The following is a 24419-nucleotide window of genomic DNA, read 5'->3' on the forward strand; positions in this document are numbered from 1 at the left end:
CCACAGGCACTGAAATTGGGCCACATCAAATAAAGTGAAAGGGCCCCCCCATCTTCCTCAGCCCGGAATTATTTCTGTTGCTTTATTTTAGAAGACAGTATGGGCAGGGCTCTGCCAAGGGCCGTGCTCTCTGCAGAGAGGGGAGCAGCTGGGACCAAGAGGTTTTGTCACTGCAGAGGCTCCACTGGCACCAGGATTCGGCCTGGCACCGGGAATTCCTGCGATGACCCAGCTCTGGCGCAGCATCGCCTGTGCCCACTGACTGCACACCCACCTCTGCTCCCGCCGAGCCGTGCTTGGCGAGAACCTGAGGGCTGGGGTTCTTTCCTCGTGCCCTGGCAGGGGGGGAAGCATGAGCCCTGCCTTCCCACCCCACTTCCATCCAAAATGGCACACCCCCCCCTTGCCGTCCTGCATCCCACAGAGCTGCTCCTGCTTGGAACAGCAGGACATTCCTACTCGCAGCTCTCTCCGTGGCTGGCAGCCCAAAGGAACCCGGGGGGGTGGTCCCTGGTGCAGAGGGAGGCAGAAAGGCCAAGGCAAGGATGCTGACCCTCAGCTGGCAGGGTCCAGAGGCAGCTGGTCCAGGGGAGGGGGACAGGGACCGCTGCCCAGCTCTGCCACGCTCTTCCTGCAAGGTTTAGTGCAAGTCTCAGCCTCTGGGCCTCAGTTTCCCTTGGGGTACAGCCAGGACATCAGCTCCGCCCCAGCGTGCCCGTAGTGGGCTACAGGGGGGGTCACTGCACTGGCCCTGTCCTCGCTGCTGAGACCTTCCCACCTTGCAGGGCATCGCAGCATCGCATCCGCACCAGACCAGGATCGCAGCTGCAAGCGCCGAGAGCCCCAAGAGCGGAGCAGCAGCTGGGGGTCCCCAACTTCGGGGAAGCTGCCGGGCCATGCCTGAGCCGACAGTGCCACCTGCTGCCATTGCACACCCGTCCCTGTCCCCCAGTGCGGCGCTGGGGATGGGGACAACGCTGCCCGCCTCCGGAGGGACCACAGACTTCCAGCCAGCCCCAGTTTGCTTGCCATCCTTCAAGCTTCTCCCAGCATCTACGCCAAGCTCCAAGCGATGACCCGTGCACAGTGGTTGGGGGCACCGTGAGCCCCACAAAAGGCACCCCCCAAGCCACAGCCCCCACCTCCCCCATATTTAGCCCCTCGATAAACCCATCCGGATGTGCCAGACCCCCCTCTCTTATGAGCAACGTAGAACAGGAGACACCCTCAGAGAGCCTGCAAAGTCAATTATATTTTTTATTAAATATACATCCTCTCTTGGCACAAATCTTAAAATATATAAACATTATATAACAAAGTGTCTTCACTGCAATAAAATAGAACTCCAGATCCAAGAAAAGCAGTTCCAAACTGACACACACGCATACACACACACATCGATGGTGAGGACACGTCTGGACAAAAGGCATTTAACAGTGTTTGTGCTAATATATGCATAGACCACACAGGCAGTGAACAGTGCTGGGAAACCCTGCAGCACACGGCATTTACGGGGGAGACGGGGGTAGCGGGAGGAATCAGCCCCTACAATTAAAAATAATAATAAAAAAAGGCTGGTTTGTAGGAAGGCCACCTCCTCCTCTGGCCCAGTCCAGGTAGGGGGGGTCCGTAGCGCACCCTGGGCTCCCTGCAGGGTCCAAGCACCCAGTCAGGCACTGGGAGAAGGGCATGGGAAGTATTCCACACCGCATTCCTTCCCCTCCTGCCCGCCCAGGCCTGGCACCACACTCGCTCGGGGTTGCCACAGTGCTTCTGCTCAAGGTTTCCTTTCATCTGCTTTTTGTGTAAAAAGACAACAGTGCTCGCGTCCTTCCAGGTGGACGGTGGCAAGAAGTTACCAGAAGTACCGCTGTTTTCCCACAGAAGCTACAAAACTGCTTTCGGAGAGCTCCCGTGGAGTACCGATGCCCACCCCAGGACTTCCAGGGACCCCTCTCCTGATCCCACCCCAGGGCTTCCAGGGACTTCATGCCTCAGGAGCCTGGGACCCCTCTCCTGATCCTTCCACCACAGTCCTGCCAACCACTGGCACCTTCCCGGGGAACTGGCAGAGGCCTGTTTGCAAACAGGTTTGCAAGACGCCAGCTCAGATCCCACCTTTCACGTGCAAGTCCCCTAACTGAGCATCCCAGAAGGACCAGCTCTCCCAGAACCACCTGCCCAAGCCAGCAGCCACTTCCACGGAGAGAGCGGGCATCACGCGGAGGTGCCCAAAGAGGGAACGGCGAGAAGCAGCAGCGTTTCACAGCTTGGGAAGAAAAGGAGCTAGGAGAAGCGACGGCGCTAGGCTGGACAAGTAGTTCAAGAACCTTTCAAAAACCCTTCTGCCCCATCACCTAATGCCTTTAAGTTCTTGCCCCATGCCATAAGCATCCCCGCCTGTGAGTGGGATGCCTGGTTGGGTATCGCTCTCAAAGCTGCGGGTTTGTAATTCTGAATGCATTTCATCGGACCCGATTTTCTCGAAGTGCTAGTGCAGGACTAAAGGTGCAGAAGCAGGAAGGGAGGGAGAGCAGACAAGGGGGGGGGGGAAGCACAAATTAATGTTTGGCGGTAACGCATTAAGGAACAATGACTTAAAAATAAAAGCAAGGAATCTGAGAAGAATAAGATGAAAAATAGGAGAATCTGTGGTAGTAAAGAAGTTCTAAAGAAATAAAGGACTAGAGAATATTCCTGTTAGACTTGTCTCTGTTCTCAGAGCTAAAGGCAACAGACCTTCCTGGCCAGCACACAGACACCCTCCCTTTCCAAACCAGTGTGCCCAAACTCCTTGGGCACTCATTCCAGGCAGCAGAGAGATCTGGAACATGCCTCAATTCATGCAAGGATTAAGAGAAGGGAAGAGAACACTCTGTTTTCTCCTTTTCTACATTCAAACCAGAGAAGAAAAAAAGAAAAAAAGCTATTTAAACCAACCCAAAGCAGTAACACATAGTTACTCTGAACACTTTTGTCCAAGAAACAAAAGCACCAAAACCATTACAGACTGAATTCAAAGATCTGTCTCTGAACAAACACTCAGCCTGCAAAACTTGGAAAAACGTGTTTGGTTAAAACTCCACTGAATTATAATCAGGTACAGCTGCTAATTAAGGAACAACTTATCTGAGCCCAGTGCTTCCAAGTCTGGCTGTGCTTCAGGTCCTGTTTCTCACCTCGGAGTTGCCAGGCTCTGGCTGCACGGTGGGCGATGCCAGGGCCAGCCAACCAGAAGCTGCCTCCTCCACAGACTTCTCCTTGTCCAGGTACTATACCAGCTGCACCCCTGACACGGCAGACGGCACCCTGTGCCCTCCCGTTCGGTCCCAACCAAGCGGTTAGTCATATCCAGTGTAAATCCCTTCCCAGTTGGGACCCAGGAGGCATCAAGCCACCTCCGTTGCCACAGGGGTTCAGCAATGCTCAGCACCTCGTAAGACAAGCTCTGCTGTGCTCGCCTCCGAGAGGACCTACCGTGCTATGGAGCCAGGGAGACCATCCTCAGGTAGTACCCACCGGCTGTGCAGAAAGGGCCGCGCTCTGAACCGGCACCCTTCAAGCTGCAAGAGAACTCGCTACGCATTGTACGCACGGTCAGGTCCGCGCCGTCGGCTGCGGGCACACCTAGCTGCTGCTCTGCACCTCACCCCAGTGGTAGGATGCAACTGGCTTCGTATTTCCTCACTGGGCCAGACGGGATAAAGACAAGAGCAGAAGTAATTGGCTTCTCCATTGGAGAAAAGAAATCAGAGCTCTCGCAAAGGACTCAACAGAATTTCACCCCAACGAAGAGAACAACTGATCATCTTCCATTAGCAATGGAGCAAAAAATATAGAGAACTCATGGCTATCGTTTCTAAAGACTCTTCAAACACCACCACCTAACATTGCTTTAATTACAAGGTAAATCGGCAACTGCAGTCAAGTTTCACAACGGAAATCATCATTTGTGGGCTTGGAGGCAGAAATTACTGAGGTTAATACCCCGCCCAGCCACAACCATGACAGTATCGCACGTGTTCCGGGAACAACACGCATGCTAATACTTCAGTACGCTGGCTCTCTGCCGTGTCCACAAAATGGAAGTGTAGGTGCTCAATTCCTAGGGAAATATTTGGCATTAGAAGCAAGTTATGCTCCAAAGAACAAGTGCAAAGACAAAAGAAAGGAGAAAGCTATTTCTACCAATTGTGCAATTCCCTCCATTCCCATTAACAAAGCCATGACACAAAGCTCGAACTACAACGGCTAAACTACGTACACCAGGAAAGGACAGCTTTTAAATTATACCTTATTTTCCTTTCATACATTACAGACTATATCAGCTGGAAAGGGATTTTTAATCTTGGTTTATGTAATCCGAATCTCAGAGAACTCTCAAGCTTCTCTGACCTCTCTTGCACTCCCAATTTAACAGAGGAATGGAACATAAACCGAAACCACCCTCAAATCTCCTTTTCCCTGAAAACCCACTTGAAACAGAAACGCTGAAAGGTGCTTCCCCATTCATTTTCAACTTGCAACTAGAAATGATTGGCACTAGATATAATTTCTGCAGGGTCCATACCAGCTGTGCTGCCCATTCTCCCAAGGACCCAGTCGGTCCAGAAGAACTCTAGGAATAAAAGCAAGTAGGCTTAGGTGTGGACTAATAAACAGAGGTGACACAACCTACACAGCAGGCACCAAAGGACAACCAAGTTGTTCCGAAGCAGGGCCAGAAGCTTGAGTCAACTACTAGGCTGTATCCACCAGACGCGAACATGCCTTGCAGGATGGCGCCGCTTGTGTCACGCGTGCACCTGCGGGACGTTTGTTCTCACATTGTGCAGAAAGCAGCGACAATAATACTGAAGGATAAAACTGCTTCAACTTTACGCGACGCCTCCTTTTCTAGTGCATCAACGCTACAGCCTGCCAAATCCCCCCAAAAACGCTGCCTTGAAGACCGTGACAACAATGGAAGGGTTCGGGGAGCCCGAAAGCATCTCTGCAGTTCGATTCAATCCTGTTCGTGAATCCGGGCACAGCCCCTGCTCAGTAACACTGACAACAAACATGAGAATTGGATTTGCAAAACTGCTCAGAACTTTCCTCCCCTGCTGTCTACAGTCTTTGGTAATCTCAGAGGAACATTGCAAGCAAGCGAGATTTTACGCAACTCAACCCAGAAACGAGAAGAACGTTGGGAAAAGGGCAGCATTTCTAGCCGGAGCTCACATTCAACTTCCAGAACAAAAGGAGTGACCTGGACCTGTTAAATCCTGTTGCGTCCTGTTTTATGGAGACGGATGCTTACAGGTCAGAGGAATCTGCAACTCCCGACAGACTAAATGGAATATTGCACTTGGCACGCTGCCTCCAGCTAACACATGTTCAGTAACTCAAAACTGCCTACCAGGAGCAGCAGTCACTTCCCAGATCCAGGGGTTCATTCCAACAGCACCGAGTCCTCTCTTTCATCATCCACCGCTTCATCTGCCCACAGAGCCCAGGTGAGGAGCCAGCAGCAGCACGTGTTTGTTTGAGAGGCTCCACTCCCGGTATCAAAGAGTAAAACAGAAGGGTGAGGCAGCTGCTTTAGAGGACTCAGTTCTGCAGAACCGTAAGAATTTTGTTCAGGAAAGAGTTAGTTTCAGGTCGAGGTTTCCATAAAACTCAGAGGCTCATTCAAAAGAAAAAAATTACAACAACAGAACAAACAAAGTTCTCAGCTGCAGGAGAGCATGTACAATGTGAGGGGACGCTAGCATTGCTCTTTCTACACGTTGTTGTACTTTTCCCCAGCAAGGGCTGTGGGGATTAAGCTACTACCTTTCAACATTAGTGCTGTGCTGTAATTTACGGAGAAGGATCTGCGTCAGGTCAAAGGTTGTGAAGCTTATTCCCACTGCAATCGGACCTTTGACCCAGTTCATGCTGAGTCCTTTGTACAAGCCACGGATTAGTCCCTCTTCTCTTATAATCTCCTGCATGGTGAGAAGGATGGAACTGTACGTGTGTCCCATAACCCCCGCTGTCTGCATGCGTCGGCGAACCACATCCAGGGGGTAAGAGGCTGACTGGCCGATCAAGCCTGCACAGGCACCAAACAAAAGCCGCTCCGGAGGGGATGGCTGCAATTTCCCACTGTGATCTGGGAAAGAGAAAGTAGCAGAGGGCAGAAAGCTTCTCATCATAAACACGTGACTCAGGGCAAGTGGGCAGAGAACCAAAGGGAGTGCTGAGTGCCTGAGCTCCTGAGATTTTGTACCCAATTTGGTTGTTAGCTGACTCGGTATGTAACCCAGCCCTTCTGCACCCAGGACTTGCACCCCCTTGTTCCTCTGCAAGACTGAGATACTGCTTATCTGCGGCTTGCCTTCGTCATAGCCTGGAATCAGAGAGACAGAGGCACAGGCTCCACCAGCACAGAACTTTGCAATTGGCTTCAAGGCCAGGCAAAGGACTTGTACCGCTGAATTCAAACATCTGGAACCGGCCAAAAGCCTACACCGTTTCATTCGAAAGCAAACCAAGTTGCCTTTACCTGCATGCAGTTTCTTCAACGTCTCATAGGTGAAGAAGCTAAGCCCAGCATATGGAATCACTCCAAGGATGGTCGGCGTAAATCCCCTATACAATGTCTTCAATCCTTCCTCTCGGGATATTCGTATGAAGACGTGAACAATATTGCTGTACCTAGCATGCGGACACAGGAAAACCAAATCTGCGCTGGTTAGTGACTGCACACACCAGTAATAATTCCAACAGGACTTTCTGAAGGATCAACAGTTAATTATTTGGGCTCTGAGCTCAGCAAACAGCTCAGAAGGGATTTCAGTCCGGAGAAGCCAGTCACCAGCTCTCCTACAGCCCTATCGCCACATGCTATCCTGGCTGTTCCATCTCTCGCGGAGGCACCGTGCCAGCTGGCCTCCTCAAGAACCAACACGCAGGTTTTACTAGTGAGGTCTTTCAGTATCGATCTCCTTCCAGCCCCTGGACTGACCAGGGCTCTGGTCATTTAATCAGTGCTCAGACCCCAGCAGTAAGAGGTTTATTACACCAAAGGCTCCGAGCAAGAAGTGACCCAGAAAATGGGAACAAAATCATCTGACCTTAAAAAGAAAGTTCTGTGTTTGTTCGGGGTGCTTGTACTTGCTTTTGTTAGGCACTTACATCTCCTTCGGCGTGACAGCCATTCGAGCACGGACCATATCCAAGGGGTAGGTTAACATGGCAGCCGTTGTGCCTGCCAGAGAGCCAGCAATGAATCGAGGAAAGGGTGTCAGCGCTCTAAAGTAAGGTGAGAGAAGAGACCAAACAGATCACCTGGAGATGGAAATACTACGTGGCTTTTGAGCATGGCTCTACTCTATCTGCTACCGAATCCCTTCCCTGCCTGTGTACTGAAGAGAGGTGGGTGGGTGGGGGTTGGAGCAGCTGTGGTTTGCCACAGCCGTTCAAGGAGGAGGCTTTGAGAAAACCTCTGTCGAGGGCAGCAAGGCTGACTGGGGGTGTCTCAGACTCTACATGCCCAAGAGCAAGAGGCTCAGGCCACGCGCATGGCTCAGGTAACAGCGCAAGGCTGGATCTTGTTGCTTCTCCTGCAAAGAAAAGCTCTTTGTTTTGCCTGCCCGCTCTCGGCACAGGGAAGCGCTAACTCAGTGTCTAGGCCACTTCTTGCTCACGCCTCTAGAAGATAGGGTCACCTTCTCACAAAGCTTTCCCCTGTGCAAGATGAGGAGCCCGGCCCTTTGCTCAGCCCCCTCGCCCATCCCGTTCTGCCTAGGCATCATGAGAGGGGCCAGCACACCTCGGTACCCACGGAGCTCTCAACTCAGCAGGCCTGCACAACGCAGGGAAACGTGCTCCCTCCCTACATCTCTGGTCCCACAAACTGCTCTGTCCTCCTCTGCAAGGACCAAAGCCACACTGCATCTTACTTTCCCTGGAAGCCGTAGTAACTCCCCAGGAGCTGCTTGTACTCTTCGTGCGCGCAGAACTGAATGGCAGCGTAAGGGATCACACGGACCATGGTGGCTGAGTTCCCTCGCCAGAGACTCCAGAAGCCTTCATTGAGGTAGGTGCGATAAATCAGCCTGTAGGCTTCCTGCAGGCAATGGATCAAAGGTCAGATGGGGAGATCATGATAAGAGGAAGTCCGAACAATAGAGGGGGAAAAGGTGACCCTATAGCTTAACCTCTCCAAATCCTCCTTCCCACCCCAGCCACAGTGATCTGCTATCAGCTGTTTATGCTCGCGACCCTGACTCCACAATAAGACAACTAAAACGTCCTCTCTGGGGAGACCGAATCAGATACATTAAAGCAAAAAAGAACCAGAGTCAGGAAACCAGAGTTTTAGATTCAAGACATCTTCATTTTCCCTCCGAGGGCAAGGCACAGAGCTGGACTGCTGTTTGCACAGACCATTTCTCCACCCAAATAAATCTTCTTAGTGTAAGGCAGAAACGCCCGGATTGCACACATTAGCACAGCACGCATGAAGCAGCCGCAATGCACATGCATGAAAACATTCAGCAAGCCGGGACAGCCACCAGCTCCCAAATTCAAATGTCCTATATACTCTGAAACAACTCCAGTGTGGTTGGGGGGGAAGAAAGCAACCGCTGAAGGAGCGGGCCCAGGGAAACAAACCCCTGAACGATGCCACAACATTTACTGCCATGTCACAGGTAGAACCTGGAGTACGAACGAGGACTGAGACCCCTCTGTGCCAGGCACTGGGCCAGAACATGAACATGAAAGAGCGCTGTCCTAAGGAGTATTATAAACAACACTGTTTCCAGTCTTTCCCCTCCGTGCTCCTTCACTGTTAGTGCTGCCAATAAAATCCAAGCAAGAAAGTTAAATAAATACAAACAAAAGATGCTGTTAGGGCTATTACGGCCATTAATCAAACACTTCAGGTCAACAGGAGACACACATATCATCTCACCTTGGCAGAAAATCTTTTTGAAGACACTAAAAAGAAAAAATGAGCATTAGGTCTTGCAATACATTTAGATGGATCAAATAAACCATACAGGCATTTTATCTAAGGGATAAAGACAGAAGCAAAAGAATTAATGCAAGAGAAAATAGAGATTCTTTATCATAAACAAAGACTTTCCACTGGTAAGTGCTCCCAAACTCTCTTTAGCACCTAAGTTTGTTTTTCCACCTACTGTTACAAAAACACTCAGTTTGTGTCATGCTTCTTACTTTAAAGCACTAAACAGAAATGAATAAATCAAAAATACATTTTACAAAAATCAAAACTGCACCAACCGCTGATTTTAGTAGACCACTTCTGTGCACAGGTTCCAGACTAATGCCAGAATCCAGCAAAGAACGGGTCTGTTTAGCGAGGCTCCACGCAAGAATGGTTTCATCCTAGCAAAACTCAAACGAACACTCCGTTTCTTTTCTTGCATCCATTCAAACTGACAGCATCTCTTTAACTATGTAATACACAAGGCATTTGGAAGCAAGATTTATTTGGCATACAGCAGCTCTGTTTTGTAACATTCCTACAGCAGGAAGGAAACCCAGGCTAAAACCTGAACAGCAACGCTAGTGAAATATGGTTCCAATTAAGTGTCTATTGCAGTTTCTTTCAAACTCCTTTGAGACTTGTAACCTCTCAAGTGTATCAAACAATCACATGCAAATACGTTTTCACCGCACTGCTCCTTTATGCAATTCAACATTTTTTTTTTTTTAAAGAAATAACAACACCTCAATAACCAATTGCAGCTGGCTCTGCAACAGAAAAGAGCTCTTTCTCTCTCCCACAGGAAAATTCTTCAGTCTCTAGTTTGAGGGACAACCTTCCTACACTCACACGACCCAGAGATGCTTTCCCTTTTCACAGCCAGGGAAGAGGCCCCACAGTAAAAACCTTCAGGAGAGCTAGATCCTACGAAATTGGTCAGCACGGGCACATTTTAGTCATATCCTTTGCATCAAGTTTAATGGGCCAAACCAAACAGGTCTTTTTCTAAATGTACGCCCGTACAAATTAAAGGTGATTTATACGGACAGCTGTTGACTCACGCCAGTTCTGCAGTTTCCAGCTCACCTCTGGTCCTGACATTTCCAACCTTAGATGAACTCCAGTGTTTGTTCTGGTGAGAAAGCACAGCACGTCCTCATTGCTGCACAAGCATCTGGTCACAGATGCGATCCCAGCCTGCAGCCAGCCCAGGCTTTAGCTCCCTACAGCCTGAACTCCCTGATCTATATCCCTGCTATTCCAGGCCTCAGCCCCTGCTATGCCGAGAATGAAAATCATGTCAAATGAAAGTCAATTCAAAATTAAATGTCATCCAGGGATTAGATTAAACCTCCCCAATTCATTTAATCTGGGACATCAACCAGATTTAAAATTCTTGGCTTCACAAAATGTCTACTGTATTAGCAGTCTGCATGCTTCCCTTTGGGACAATTAGCGCGGCTGACAGTTCCTGCACTGAAACGGGGGAACGGAACAGAGCTCATGATGGGGCTGAATCCCAAATCCCACTAAACAAGTGAGAATTTTCAGTTCCAATTAGATGAATTTAGTTTCCAGTTACACACTTTACAGGTTCCGGAAAGGGCAGCTGTGTAATACAAAGCCAGGTACACCAGCGTCAATGCCTCCTGCGGTACTTTTCATCCTCGACTTCAACTCCAACCAAAACAATTCAGCTGCAATACAATGCAACCCTCAGTAAAAAAGACTGCATGCATTCGAGCAGGCACGGCCTGGCATTCAGCCTTCAGCAAGAAACTCAAACAGCTCAATTACCTCCCTCCAGTGTCACCACATCTCCTCATATTGCTCTTTTCCCCACCTTATTTTTCCAAACTGAACAGACACAGAAATGGGGAGTGTTGCCAACCATCCCTGTCCTTACGGCATCGATTTACTTTGCACACCAAAACTCTCCCTGATGTTGCAGAACACACACGGCCAGCCAAAGTTCACGAGCCACGAGGCATCGTCTCTAACCAGCAATACGTGTATCTGCATTACACTGAGACTGAAAAACTCTTGCTGACTACCATGAGACTTGGGTCCAAGAGTACGGGCCAGATGCACAGCTGATTGACACCTGCAATAATCCCACCCAGAATCAAACAATAGGTTTTTAGGCTCGATTCATCATGGTAACATCACTATTTTGTCTGCACCCTGCCAGGTCTCTGTAGGCTGAAGGAGGGCAGTGCACTGGAGAACAGGCTGGCTGAGCACATCAGAGAAGCTGTTTTGGATTCTGCTAACAATAAGAGCATTTTGCAAAAGCCGCTGGGACTCACCTTGAAACATGATTTTTGTCCTATCCAGTGGAGCTACTGCAGTTTTAGCAACAGCACCAGCCAATGCACCAGACATCAGGGAGTTGAGTACTTTCTTTTTCTCCTGGTTATCCTGGAACAAAGCTTTGTTCAGTACAACACAGTCAATCCTAAATTAAAGTTGTAATATTTTACCTTTGCTGCAGCATTTACCCCCTCTCAAGGACTTGGGTCAAAATTATCTTCAAAATTTTAAACACAGTAAATTCCTGGTCAGATCACGAAGCACAAAGAGTAGACTTGGCTGCCAAGAGGCAAAATTCCAAGGTCTGCCACCTCTCACATGTACTGTCTTCTCCCTATTAAGACTTCTAAAGGCTAAGCCACTACTTCCTCATGATTTAGGCGTGTAGAGAAGGTAAGCCGCTTTCTTGCCCTTCCAGTAACACACAAGCCCTATTCCCACAATGTTCCCAAGATTGCAAGAATAAAACAAGGCAGGTTTCCTACTACGATAAATGGAAGTATTTTTGTTATCGACATTCCTGCCACAGCTCATATTTATAAAGCAGCTATCTTCTTATAACACATGGGCAGAAAGCAAGTAAATGACTTGAAATCTAACACCGTGAAGGTTACATTCTGAAAGACAAGTCAAGACAAGGCTTAAGAATGTTAACTTTTGATATGCTTTGTGTTTTCATGGAGAAGTTAACTTTTTTTTTTTTTTGTTGGAATGTTTCACAACTAAGAAGTTAATGTTTATTACCAAAATACGTGCTTCGGTTCAATTTTCCTTTCCAGTCTCTGCCTGTCGGGTGCTAAACGCAAGGGTAGCCATGCAAAGGCAGCGCTAGTGCTGTGTGAACTTCAGCCTGCGTTTTGGTCTAAATCAGGCCAAGGTTCAGTGTCACCTTCTCTTCCAGCGTTTCTGACAAGACTCCAGCAAGAGCAGAGAAACCAAGACTTATGGCTCTCTTCCCAGCCCTGCCACAAAAGACATAACAAGACATAACCTTGAACAAGGAACGCAGCCCTGCCTGCCTGTCAGCTGTGAGTGATGCCCAACCCTTCCCAGAGGGCTGGAACTGCTTGGCTGTCCTCAGAGAAAGCAAAAGTTCCACGTTATGTACCTTGCACATACACTGCAACTCTTTCAGGACTCCGCAGCTCAAATCCCATTGAGATGCTTCCTTTGGACGGCAGCCAGGCAGCTCTTCCCTCAAAGCCACTGCACACACCCACCGATCTGCTCTTACCTCTGACGGAAGACGGGTCGATGTAACTGGCTCCACATCCTGCTGTTTGAAATCCACTTGACCTTCTCTCACACCATTACCCATACCAGTTGCACTTGCAAGTGGGCAGAAGAGCTACAGCTCCTAAATTGCAAACAAGAACAAAGCAAGAGTTAGTGTCAAAAGTAGGAAATACGCAGGAAATAAGAAGTTTGTAGAGGAAGGGGGAGCGACCTATTCCCAGGGCCATTTTCAGGATGAAAACCCCTCTCCCAAGTTCCCAGGTGAGGAGCATTTCCAGGATCCTGGTGCCACTTCCCTCCTTCAAGGTGCAAGCGTACGCGTGCGTGTGTGTGTACTTTGGTGCTATTTAAAAACTGCATCAATCATATTCACTCTTTTCAGCCCACCGGGAACTCAGCTGCAAGTGACAACATCAAAACATCTGCAGTTTCTAGAGAGAAGAACCAGATCCCGCTCTGACCTCTGCCATCACTTACAGTGAGGATTTTGCTTGCTACTCAGCTCTGACCACTGAGCATCTAGATATCGGAGAAGGCATACAGAAATTTAAAACCCAGCCCTGGAAAATGGAAAAAAATAGTCACAGCAGTAAGTCCTGAAAGCCTGCCACAAGCAACTGGAGGTTATTTTAGGAAAGAGCCAGATCCAATGCCTCACACGTGCCATAAAGGCTATTTTGATGACGCTAGCGATCCAACTGAAAGCAGCACAGCAGTGACTGCCGAACTCCCTTTCTCCACAGTTGCAACGCAGACGTGCTCGTGGCTGGCGAGCAGTGCAGTTTGCACAGATGTCCCTTGCTGGGACACATGGTCTCACTTGCCTCATGAAAGGCAAGGTCAGTCTCATGTTAGCTGCAGACTATCGAGAAGCTGTCACTTTAGCATCTAATTTCCTATTGTTTCTGCTTTTTATGATGTGGGGTTTTTTTCATCCTTAAATATGCAGAAAGGAAAGAGCTAAAGTTTGAAAAACTTTAGGTGCCTCTCCGAGTTCTGAATCTATTCACAAATGGGGTCCATAAGTCCAAGGATCAGTTTTCGAAGCAACAAGCCTGCTCCAAGAACCACGCTTCCACGGTTAGCTTCCTTTCCAGCAATGTAGTGTGAGGAAATCTGAACTCCTAAACTCGTCCCCAGTTCTGCCCCAGCCTTCTCATGTGCTCCCCAGCAAGTCCCTTCACCTTTGCCACCCTCCGATGCCTAGGAAACCTCAGGCACAACAGCTTGGAAAGATCATCTGAAGACGATTTTATTATTTGTTTTTAACACTCTCTAGATATTATATGCTTGTCAGCACCTTTCATACTTGCTGACCTATTTTTTTCTCCCCACATTGCTCTCATAAATTAGTGCCAGACTTCATTTTCCAAACCCCTTGGTTGCAGCAGAGATATTAACGCAAAGCCAGAGGCAGATCAGCCTTGTCTGTATTCGTGCATGACCAATTTGTGATGATGAAGCTATGCATGACCCGCGCACTCGGTCCAAAGGAGGACAAACACACCTGGTATCTTTAATGCCAGACATCACTCGCTAGAGCTTTGGGAAGACACATATCAATGTGTTTACAACTCCTGAGGGTGTTTGCAAAAGGAGGATATTGCAGGATATTGCTCAGGGAGTAATAACTCAAGATTTTAATGAAAGACAGCATCTGATAGACCAAAGCATGACCTAAACAGCATCGGTGTTTGCACTTGAAAAGTTCTGTGATGGAAGCTTGGTCACATCAGACCACATGAACAACACCTTGTATTTACGGTCTTACTCCTTACAGGATTCATAACACTACGGAGCAGAGCACTTCATCAAATTATTTTGAAGAAGACAGACTGTTTATTATTTCTAATTACTACCTGCAGTTACTTCTTTTCCTTCTTATCTTATGGACCTGGAAGACTTACTGTAAAACAATGCCTTTCAGCAAAAGCATGAAAGAAATTGCAGGTAGAGATATTACCCCTAGCTGTCTCAAATAAAGAAATGTAGGTCACAATATCAGATTTATCTCTACCAAAAATAAACCCACAAAAATAGAAATCATGCTAAAGAGCTTAGGAATGCAATATGCAACTTTATTTTAAAACGTGATTTTGAAAGATGATTGAGAAAGAGATGACTAAAAGGAAATTTTTAAAACTAAACTGATGTTATTAAGCCTGGATTTATTTTAGAGCATGCACATGCATAAAGATGATACCCATTTACTCAACAATATTCTCTTTGATCCTGTTCAGACATGTTCTTTTTTTATTTTTAGTGCCGAATGCCCATATCTTACAAACACCTGTCTATATGCTCAGTTTTACACATTAAAACTGCCCACATGCTCTACATAAATATAGGCTCTAAACTTGCAGAGGCTTAAACGTAAAAATAATGTTTATTATTTTTGTTCCCGTTGCTCACTGCAAAGTAATGCATCCGTATTTTATTTTGGAGCTGGACTGGATTCTGATGTCCGGGAGTTATTACCCACATTCTGGCTGTTATGACCAGTTACGCACACCAAAGCCACAGAGAACAAAGCTTTGCTTTAAAGTTTTGCTGTGAATTTGGAGCGCCTGCCCATTAGAAGCCAGGCATTATTTTGCATATACAGCAATCTGACTCGCTCATTAAGTAATCCACTGAAACCCAACATGGAGCAGCTGGATATTTTTTAAATCCTTGTATTTTGTATAGCTCGGCACACAGTCATTACTTATGTTTACAAAGCCACAGGCAACAAGAAAGAAATAGCTGCGGATTAGATTTATTTTTTTATAACACACTTCTGTGTTATTTATACTGTAGTTACCCAAGTCCTTGTCACACATCTGGATCCAGACGCCTCAGTACTACACGCTGTAGAGCAAACCATTCCCCTAAGAGAATATGTAATCAGAAAGCAAAACTGCTGGCAAAGGCGAGTTCAAAAGTTAAAGAGGTTTAATGAGTAACATACGCTGTGCTTTTTCAACAAAATTCATGCTAGTTTATTGAAAGTACAAAGCACTTACTCCAGCATCCAGTTTCAACTCCATCAGAAAACACTGCCTGTAACTCAGCCATGCTAATTCAGTCACAGACCAATGATTATTTACCAAGTTGAGAAACAGGGAAGCTCAACCCTTTGTTTCTGGCAGTGGCACCTTAAACTGATGAATTTAGCTGCAGCGGTTTGTTTTGTGATGATTCTTTGAGTCCTGGGACTCTTTCTAGGTAACCTGCCTGTGTTCTAGCAATTGTAGAAACATCTGTGCGCTACAGCAAGTTTCATTCCCTGCATACCAGGAGGCGCACAGAATATGCTCTGCACATTAAAAACGAGAGCATTGTTAGTCTTTCCTTTCCTTTCTCCCAGCTCTCTCTAGCGGCACTTAATGAATACCTGAGCAAGTTCAATCAAGCTGTCAAATTGACTCTCTGACAAGTCAGACATTCTGCTTTTCTTGGTGGTGATTTTGATTAAAAGGACAGGCGAGACAGAATCAAGTTATTCAGATGATAAAAGCATCCTGCTAGGAAGAATGTCTTACAGGCAGGTGCCAGTTCATTGCCCAAAGGGGAGTGGGGGTTCAGAGAAAAAACAGCTCTGGCTGTCCAAGCCAGTTGCGAATCCAATCATGACGCTGTATTTCAGCTATTTCATTTGAACATATGTTAAGTTACAGAGTCTTAAGATAATTAGATCTTCAGCAGAAGAGCCAACGAGTTTCAGAGACCAGCGTCACAACCAAGCAATAAGCACAAATACTCCAGCTAGGGTGTGTACAATTAAAATCACATTGCTAAAGTAAAGGCTTGCAGATTATTATCTAGATTTAAAAATTAGACCTAATTTAAAAGTTTGACTTCACATCATTACAGCACAGCCTGCCTGAAATCCCTCCTTCATGTATTTTACCAGCCACACACGTGCTTTCCCAAGGTGGATCCCCACCACCAACCTCCCAGAGCAGCGGGAAGGAGGAATGTTTTGCACAGCACTCACAGCTCCAGGAGGCAGGAATCACACTGCCCATCCTCTCCAGGCTTCCCTGGCATCCTAACCACTCCCATTATGCCAGCACCTGGGGAGACCAGAAACTATCTGTTAATATCAAAATACTTTAACCACAAAAGCAGACCCAGGCATCAGGGTTTTCATGGGACTGTGTAGGCAGCAAACAGGCATCCAGCCCAGAGACTGGCTTGCAACGCGTCATCGCAACCTGTCAGTCACTGCCTGCCCTGGTCTCCTTCCATGACAAGTCGACCCGCTTAGTGGATGGGGGGCAGGCTGCAGATGGTGTCTACTTAGACTTTAGTAAAGCCTTTGACACCATTTCCCACAGCGCTGACGTGCGGAATTAAACTTTATAACTCAGGAGAGGTTATAAACCAGGTATGTTTAACTCACCGGCGGGCACCAGGGTGGATAATTCCGAAAGCACCTGCTGTCCCGACTTCTTTGTGCACGTGTGATTTCAAGTATACATTCATACATATTCAGTAGATGCCTGAGAATAGGTTGGGTTAGGATAATTAGTCTACCGAGAAGTCATTAACATAAGTTTCCTCCCATTTGTGCTTGTGCACTGTCTCCTGGTGGTGGTCGTTGAGGATGAAGGCTTAGTAGTCTCCCTCGCTCTGAACTTTTCACCTTCATTTTGTACATACAATGAGAGTTTTAATTATTCTAAGTTTTCCATATCCTATTAATCTAGTTATTTCTAAGCTTTCTGTCAGCATCTCCAGGGGAAATGGGCTGCTCACGGCTGGTACAGGCATACCCTTCGCTGGGTGAAAAACTCCGTTCAGCTCAGTGGGTGGCTAGTCACACATGGTGCTCCCCAGTGGGGCCAGTTCTGTTTAATATCTTTATCAACTACCTGAGGACCGGTGGGCTGAGGCCAACTGTGTGAAGTTCAACAGGGCTCCATGCCAGGTCCTGCTCCTGGGTCACACCAGTCCCACGCAGCGCTGCAGGCTTGGGAAGCTGCCCGGTGGGAAAGGGACTGGGGGTGCTGGTCAACAACTGACTGAACATGAGCCAGTGCCAGCAGCGTGCCCAGAAGGCCAATGGCATCCTGGCTTGTGTCAGCAATAGTGTGGCCAGCAGGACCAGGGCAGTGATCGTCCCCTGGTACTGGGCATCGGGAATGCTGCACCTCAAACACCTTGTTGAGTTTTGGGTCCCTCGCTACAAGAAAGATGTTGAGGTGCTGGAGTGTGTCCAGAAAAGGGCAACAGAGCTGGGGAAGGGGCTGGGGCACCTGGTGAGAAGCAGCAGAGGGAGCTGAGGGGGTTTAGCCGCGAGAGGAGGAAGCTCAGGGAAGACCTGATGGCTCTCTTCGACTGCCCGAATGGAGGCTGTAGCGAGGTGTCATCTCCACTCCCAATTAACAAACAACAGGACAATAGGAAACAGCCTCAAATTGCACCAGAGGAGGTTTAGATTGGCTATCAGGAGAAATTTCTTCACTGAAAGGGGTTGTCCAGCACTGGAACAGGCTGCCCAGGGCAGTGGTTGACTCACCACCCCTGGAGGCTTGTAACACGGCTTAGTGGTGGGCTTGGCAGCGTGAGGTGAACAGTTGGAAAGGTCTTTTCCAACCAAAACAATTCTATGATGACTGAAAAACATGTTTGTCTGATATTCTCCACTGGAATTTAGACCTGTCACAAAACACTAAGATTTCTGAAAGAGTATCATCTCCCCAGCAAGAAGAGCAGACACGCTGCAAAGCAAACAGCACCGTCAGCGATCTGAACGCAACAGCAGCTATTTGCTGAGAAATGTTTGCTTTTTCCTCGGACAACCCCAGGAGTAATTATAAAAGTAGTTTAGAGCCCTGGCAGGTAATGGCAAAGCCACAGTGTTGGAGCAGGCAGGAGCTGCTGTGACTTGATGACCACAAGACGTGCTGTGTTCGTAAGATAGGCTGAAGAAACAGTCCTGCTACCAGCTTCTCTCTAATCATTACCAAAAGGCAGAAGAGAAAACAACACAGAAACGTAGAAGACTTTTTTTATTCCCTAAATTTGTGTACAGCACTGACCATACACTTACAGCCCACAGACGTTATTGTGATACAAACCTGAAGTCACAGATCACCTCTGGGGGAGAATTTCAATTTCATTCAGGTAAAGTCATTTGTATAACTCCATTCAGATACGCCAGCTTCTCTCATTAGTCAACAGCTAGCTGGTTCCTAATTCTTTTTTTTTTTTTTATTATGTCGTTAACATCACTGATGAAAGTGTATAATTAAATTAGGAAAAAAGAAAACCAAGAGAGTTCCTGCAAAAATTTTCATGCATTTTCCCAGGCAGTCTGAAGTGAAACAGTACCCTGGGAAGTTGCTCAATGAGGTTTCCTTCAATTGTTATTGTTAAACTGAGCAATTGAGCCTGACAGAGAAAGAGATGTGGTAAATGCTGAGATTACTGCAGCCTTAAATTCACTCTGGGAGCAAAAGCACCGCAGAAAATCACAGAAAAAAGGGCTGAAACACTCAGCACAGAGGGATGAACTATAACTAGATGGCCCCTTGAGGTCCATCTTTGCCTTCCAGTTTGATTAAGCCATTAAAAATCAAAACCAGATATGCCCTGCAGACTCAACTCTTCAGTCACATTCATCTTTCGGTTGCATACAAATCCGACCCCAAAATATTAGCTATGAACAGTGCATTGCACTTCTTCCTTTAAAGGTCTGTACAGAAACTGTTAGCGTGATTTTAAAGAATCACCGACTAGAACACTCACTAAATTACAGTATCTGGAAGAGTTTAATTTTTTGACATCCTTTCTTAGCTCCAAAGTACAAAATAAACGCTCCTCCTGCCTCCTGCAGCCAGATATAACTCAAGTCTGCCAATAAAACTGAGGATAAAGATACAATTCTTCACGTGGTTTTTAGATTATCTGACTTTAATTAAGCCAGTTGCTGAACGAACACTGAGAAATGGTTAAATCTAAACCTCTGCTAGCAAAGCCAGCTGTATTATTCAGAGGAGTGCAGGTGACTTGCATTTTGAACGAGGCTTGGAAGGCAGGCATGAGCCACAGAACAGAGAAAATCTTGGCAAGAAAAAAACAGTGCTTCATTCTTCAGCTGCTAAAAGAAGACTGTTGCTGGGAACACCTCAACTATGCTTTCCACAGCCAAAAACTGAAGACCAGTTCTTATCTGCAAGACAGATAACAGCTTTATCTGAGGGAGAACAGAGCACTTCAACAAGAGGAGTGAATCACAGGGGCCTCCGCCGAACCCACTCCTTGGCCAGGCAGCAATCACCTCCCTTAGGAACAGAAGGCAGAAAACCAAACAAATCAACAACCATATTCAAGCATCCTCCCAGCTTGAATACTCCTCTCAAAAAAAATATTTCTCAAAGATAATGTCACGAGGAAGACACAACAAGAAAATATTATACACGACCTCTTGGACAACAGCCCTCCCACAGGCACACGAAATATAAGCTTTTGTAGATTCATAGAATCGTTTAGATTGGAAAAGACCTTTAAGATCTTAAAGTCCAACCGTTAACTCCCATCAGTCGTTCCCAGATACATTCATCTGAATGCTACCACAGGTCCCAAAGTGACAGATCCCAACATGGGTGAAATTTCTGATGGCAAACTGAGGTTCTTTGGAACACAAGCAACCCCCAATCAATACGTGAGCAATCTTTGCCAGGAGCTGTTCCAACACAGTAACGGATGATTACAATTTCTGCTCTAAAACCCCAGCAGTTTACATTGCCTACAAAGAAAAAAAGGGAAAATAAAGAACTACAACCTTCCATCACTAAGTACAACGACCCACAAGCGTGCCAGGCAGGTGTCATCTCCTAACAGCAACACTTTCCACCTCGGCTGCACGGAGTCATGCTAGACTGTGAGCTGCCCACTCCACTCACTGTTGTACTCACTCTGAGCCACACAAAAATTAAGGCAAAGTTAAGCACCAACTCTGGTTAGCCAAAGCATTGCAGATTTCAATTAAGTTTGATTACCTTAGGGTAACTCAGCACTTACACATGGCACAGACACACCTTCATCATTAACTGCACAACAGCAAGGAGTAGCGGATTTAAAGCACAACTGGAATGCAAAGAACTCCTCCAACACTCATTCATTCTGTGAGCTGGAGTAAGCTGTTTGCATTTCAGTTCACCTTTCCATACAACACAAAATGTAACGCCACCTGGAATACTTACTTATCACCTGGAAAACAGCAACACTGCAAAGTTGAAGCATTGGTATCAGTTTCACCTAAGAGAAGTACAAACCTGAATGCATCTTCCTACAATCAGCAGCAAAGTCACTAAGAAGAAAACGACTCTTGCTGGTTCCTGAGCTTTTTTCTAACAGCAAACCTGTCTGACCTGTACCAAGCCCATCCGTTTCAGGTAACCACACACTCAAGGCTGCGTTGGTGCTCATCTTATGTTTTATGTAACTTCCTGAAGCCAAGTTTAACACACCAGCTATGCCCGAAACATGCACTTGCAATGGGGACTGCCCAAGTCGGTGTACTAGCTACAGCTGCAGATCAAGGAACAAGAAATTATCGCAGCTCCTGACTCATACCGCTGTGCTATCAAGAGCTAAAATTCCCCAGCCTGAAGGATCACCTGGGCCAGGGAGCTCCTGCTGACACCCAACACCAAGGGCAGTCCCAGTCCCCACCTCCGCAGCAGCTCTCCTCAAGACCAACATTCAGATATCCTAAATAATGATTCTGACATGCTGGGGGAAAGAAAAAAAAAAAAGTGTGAGCATCCACAGCTCTAGAAGGATGTAAGGATGCTCAGAGCTACCTAGAATCCAGCCCTGGTGTTTTAGATGCCCAATCACATGATTTTTTAAAAATACATTCACCCACAGGTTGTTGGTATGATTATACCAACCCTCTGGTACCCTTATTACACAGTCCCTCTTCCCTCAGCTGTTTTCCAACACCCACAGACATCTCTTCTGTTCCTTTACACACACACCCCTCTTCCAAACTAGAGTCATTTAAAAACCAGAATGTTTTCAAAACTCTCTAAAGTCATCAAACCACAGAAAAACACCGGAGGAGCACACAACCTCCAGAAAAGGCTTTGCAGTTAATGTGACCATGAAGCGTAAGAACCAAATACAAAAAGAGCCAAGCGACAGCAGGCTCCAAACCCACTCCATGCAGTCTGCTAAATTAACAGCCAACAGGAAAAACACAGTCAACAAACAGATCTTTGACTCCTCCAAACTTCAGGACAGTGCAGGTTTAAGGTCAACAAAGCAATTGCAGCACCAACTGCTACGCCTGCAGTGAGTAAGTTACACGTTTGCATACAGCAGAGAAGGTGGCACTGTGTTTATTAATACTGCACAATAATTTCCAGCATTTTCCATCTGTCTTTTTATGTTATGATTTAAACCCAAGACGAGACACTTCTTCCATTTCCACATTTGAAGGTAAAGCAAGAAAGTCACCCCTGCTCTGCAACTTTTTTCTTACGCTGAAGTAGGATAGAAGACATCAAGGGAACTGCATTTAACACCTTCCACGCTCCCCGGTACCTACCCCCCCGCAGAGGAACGCAAGTGTGCCTTACTCACAGGTTCACATCAACTTAAAAAAAACTAAACAAAAATCACATCTCACACCTAAGGGCGCACCTGGACACACGCACTCATCTTTGATCAAAAGACTTGGAAGGGAAGAGGAGCCCGCTGCGCTCGACAGACACCAGCCTCAAACCTGAGAAGCAGGACTGGCTGGCAGGGCAGCAGGGGGGCAGGGCCAGGCAAGAGGAGCAGCAGGACAAGTGGCAAGGCAGGTGGGTGGCCAGGCAGGGCGGGCAGTGGAGCAGGCAGGCAGGGGCTGGGAAGCGGGGCAGGCAAGTAAGGGCTGGGAAGGCAGCCAGGGCAGGCAGAGGGGTAGATGGCCAGGGGCTGGGCAGGTAGTGGGGCAGGTAGGGCAGCAGGGTGGGCAGGCAGGGGCTGGGAAGGCAGGCAGCAGAGCAGGCAGGCAGGGCGGGCAGGGCAGCGGGGTGGGCAGGCAGGGGCTGGGCAGGGGCTGGAAAGGAAGGCAAGGCAGGCAGCAGGGCAAGCAGGCAGCAGGGTGAGCAGTGGGGCAGGCGGCCAGGGGCCGGGCAGGCAGGGGCTGGGAAGACAGGCAGGGCAGGCAGCAGGGCAGGCCAGGTGGGCAACAGCGTGGGCAGGCAGAGCAGGCGGGCAGCGGGGTGGGCAGCGGGACAGGCGGGCAGGGGCCGGGAAGGCAGGCAGAGGCTGGGAAGGGAGACAGGGACCGGGCAGGGGCTGGGAAGGCAGGCAGGGCAGGCAGGCAGCGGGGCGGGCAGGGGCCGGGAAGGGAGACAGGGGGCGGGCAAGCAGGCAGGGCAGGCAGGCAGGGGCCGGGCAGCGGGGCAGCACGACCCGGGGCGGGCCGGGCCTCCGGCGCTGTGCCGCAGCCGGGCGGCGAGCACGGCACCCGGCCCCCGGCGCGGCTCCAGCCGCTCCCCCGAGCCGCCGGGCAGAGGGGGCGGCGGCGGGCGGAGGAGCCCGAGCCCCGCCGGGACAGCGCGGCAGGGGGGAGGGCGAAGCGGCGGTGACCCCGCGGGAGGCCGCGGCAATGTCACCCGGCCCCGCACACACAGCGCGGCCCGGGCCGCCCGGCCCTGTGACGCGAGGCCACGGCGATGGGCGCGCGGGGCCGTGCCTGCCCACGGCGGCGCCCGGGGCCCGGGCCCGGCCCGCACTCACCGGCTCCGCTCCGCTCCGCGCCGCCTCAGCCGCTGTCTCCCTGCGGCCGCCAGACCTCCCCCTCCCTCGCTGCACCCGCGGGAGGCGGCGCCCGCCCTGACGGCTGGCCAATCGCCGCGCCAGGGGCAGTACCGTGCGCGGGGAGTGGCTGCGCAGCAGCAGACAGACGGGGAAACCAGCCAACCGGTGCCGGGGAAGAGGAGGGCAGCGCGGCCGGGGGCGGAGCGCTGGGTCTGTGTGGGGTGGGTGGGGAAGGTGGGGTGCGCCCGGCGCTGCGCGGCACGCAGATAGCGCGCAAAGCCCGCGCAGGGCCCTGCCCGGCTCCACCTGCGTCCCCCGGGGCAGCGTGCCCTGCCCCAGCCTCGTCCCGCATGGCTGCGTGCCCTGCGCCCCGCTCTGCCTGCTCCCCATGCCTCCACCCGAGGTTAAACCCCGGCAGCTGCAGGTCAGAGAAGCTCAGCATTACACTACCGCTTGTTTAAAATGGAAAGAAAATTAATCTAAGCTTTCCTGCCACTGTGGAGCGACCCCCCCCCCCCCCCTTCTGATTCTCTCGCAGCACCACGTTAAGCCTCAGTGCCACTTCTGACCGCCCCCCCCCCCCCGAGCCAGCTGGGTGAGCCAGGCTCCACCAAACACACTCCCCGGAGCCATCAGGCTCTCCCGCAGGGCTTGGGACCTCAGGGGCTCTTCACCAGCTCTTCTTGCCCGCTCTGCCACAAAGGAGCGGGGCACCTTCACCGGCGGATCAGAGCACTGCTCAAACACACCGAGCCTTCCACACAGCAAGAAGGGAGGCGACCCAGGAGCCTCTCATCGCACAAACACTCTCCGGGGTCAGAAGCCTTTGGAGAACACAATGACCTTTGCTATCTGCTGGCAGATAGCGCAGGGCTGCAGGAGGCTTTAAAGTCAACAGAGGCATTTCCACCACCTTTCTTTTCCTGCCTCAAAAAGGCTCCGTAAAGAGCCAACCACCCTTGTAGCACTTTTATGTTTTATAGGGTCAACATTTCTACAGAGTATCACATTAGAAAATATCCACTCAAGTACATCAGTAGCAGCGCAGGAGGAAGGTTCAGCATCAGAGAGGGCTGGTAACAACACAGCCCAGCAAAGGAACTGGGGCACACAGAAGCCTTTAACTGAGACTACA

The 24419-nt window shown here is 49.0% G+C and overlaps 1 protein-coding gene across 4 annotated transcripts; it reads right to left on the reverse strand.

Annotated features, from left to right (window-relative positions):
- Positions 1-1239: 1239 nt before the first annotated feature.
- On the reverse strand, positions 1240-24165 carry SLC25A42 (solute carrier family 25 member 42). 4 transcript variants are annotated; one of them, XM_037383600.1, is made up of 8 exons: positions 23264-23329; positions 12534-12656; positions 11296-11407; positions 8948-8973; positions 7932-8098; positions 7165-7281; positions 6533-6684; positions 1240-6139 (listed from the first exon to the last, which is right to left on the reverse strand). In XM_037383600.1, exons 2-8 carry the CDS (start codon positions 12615-12617, stop codon positions 5814-5816), a joined length of 984 nt encoding a protein of 327 aa, XP_037239497.1. In that variant the 5' UTR covers positions 12618-12656; positions 23264-23329; the 3' UTR covers positions 1240-5813. The 4 variants fall into 4 exon arrangements, with proteins under 4 accessions (XP_037239497.1, XP_037239499.1, XP_037239500.1 ...); XM_037383601.1 differs by lacking the exon at positions 23264-23329 and adding an exon at positions 23943-24165 and having other exon boundaries at positions 5814-6139; XM_037383602.1 differs by lacking the exon at positions 7165-7281 and having other exon boundaries at positions 23264-23373.
- Positions 24166-24419: the final 254 nt, after the last annotated feature.

The sequence above is a fragment of the Falco rusticolus genome, chromosome 4, assembly GCF_015220075.1.
Source record: "Falco rusticolus isolate bFalRus1 chromosome 4, bFalRus1.pri, whole genome shotgun sequence".
Taxonomy (NCBI): Eukaryota; Metazoa; Chordata; class Aves; order Falconiformes; family Falconidae; genus Falco; species Falco rusticolus.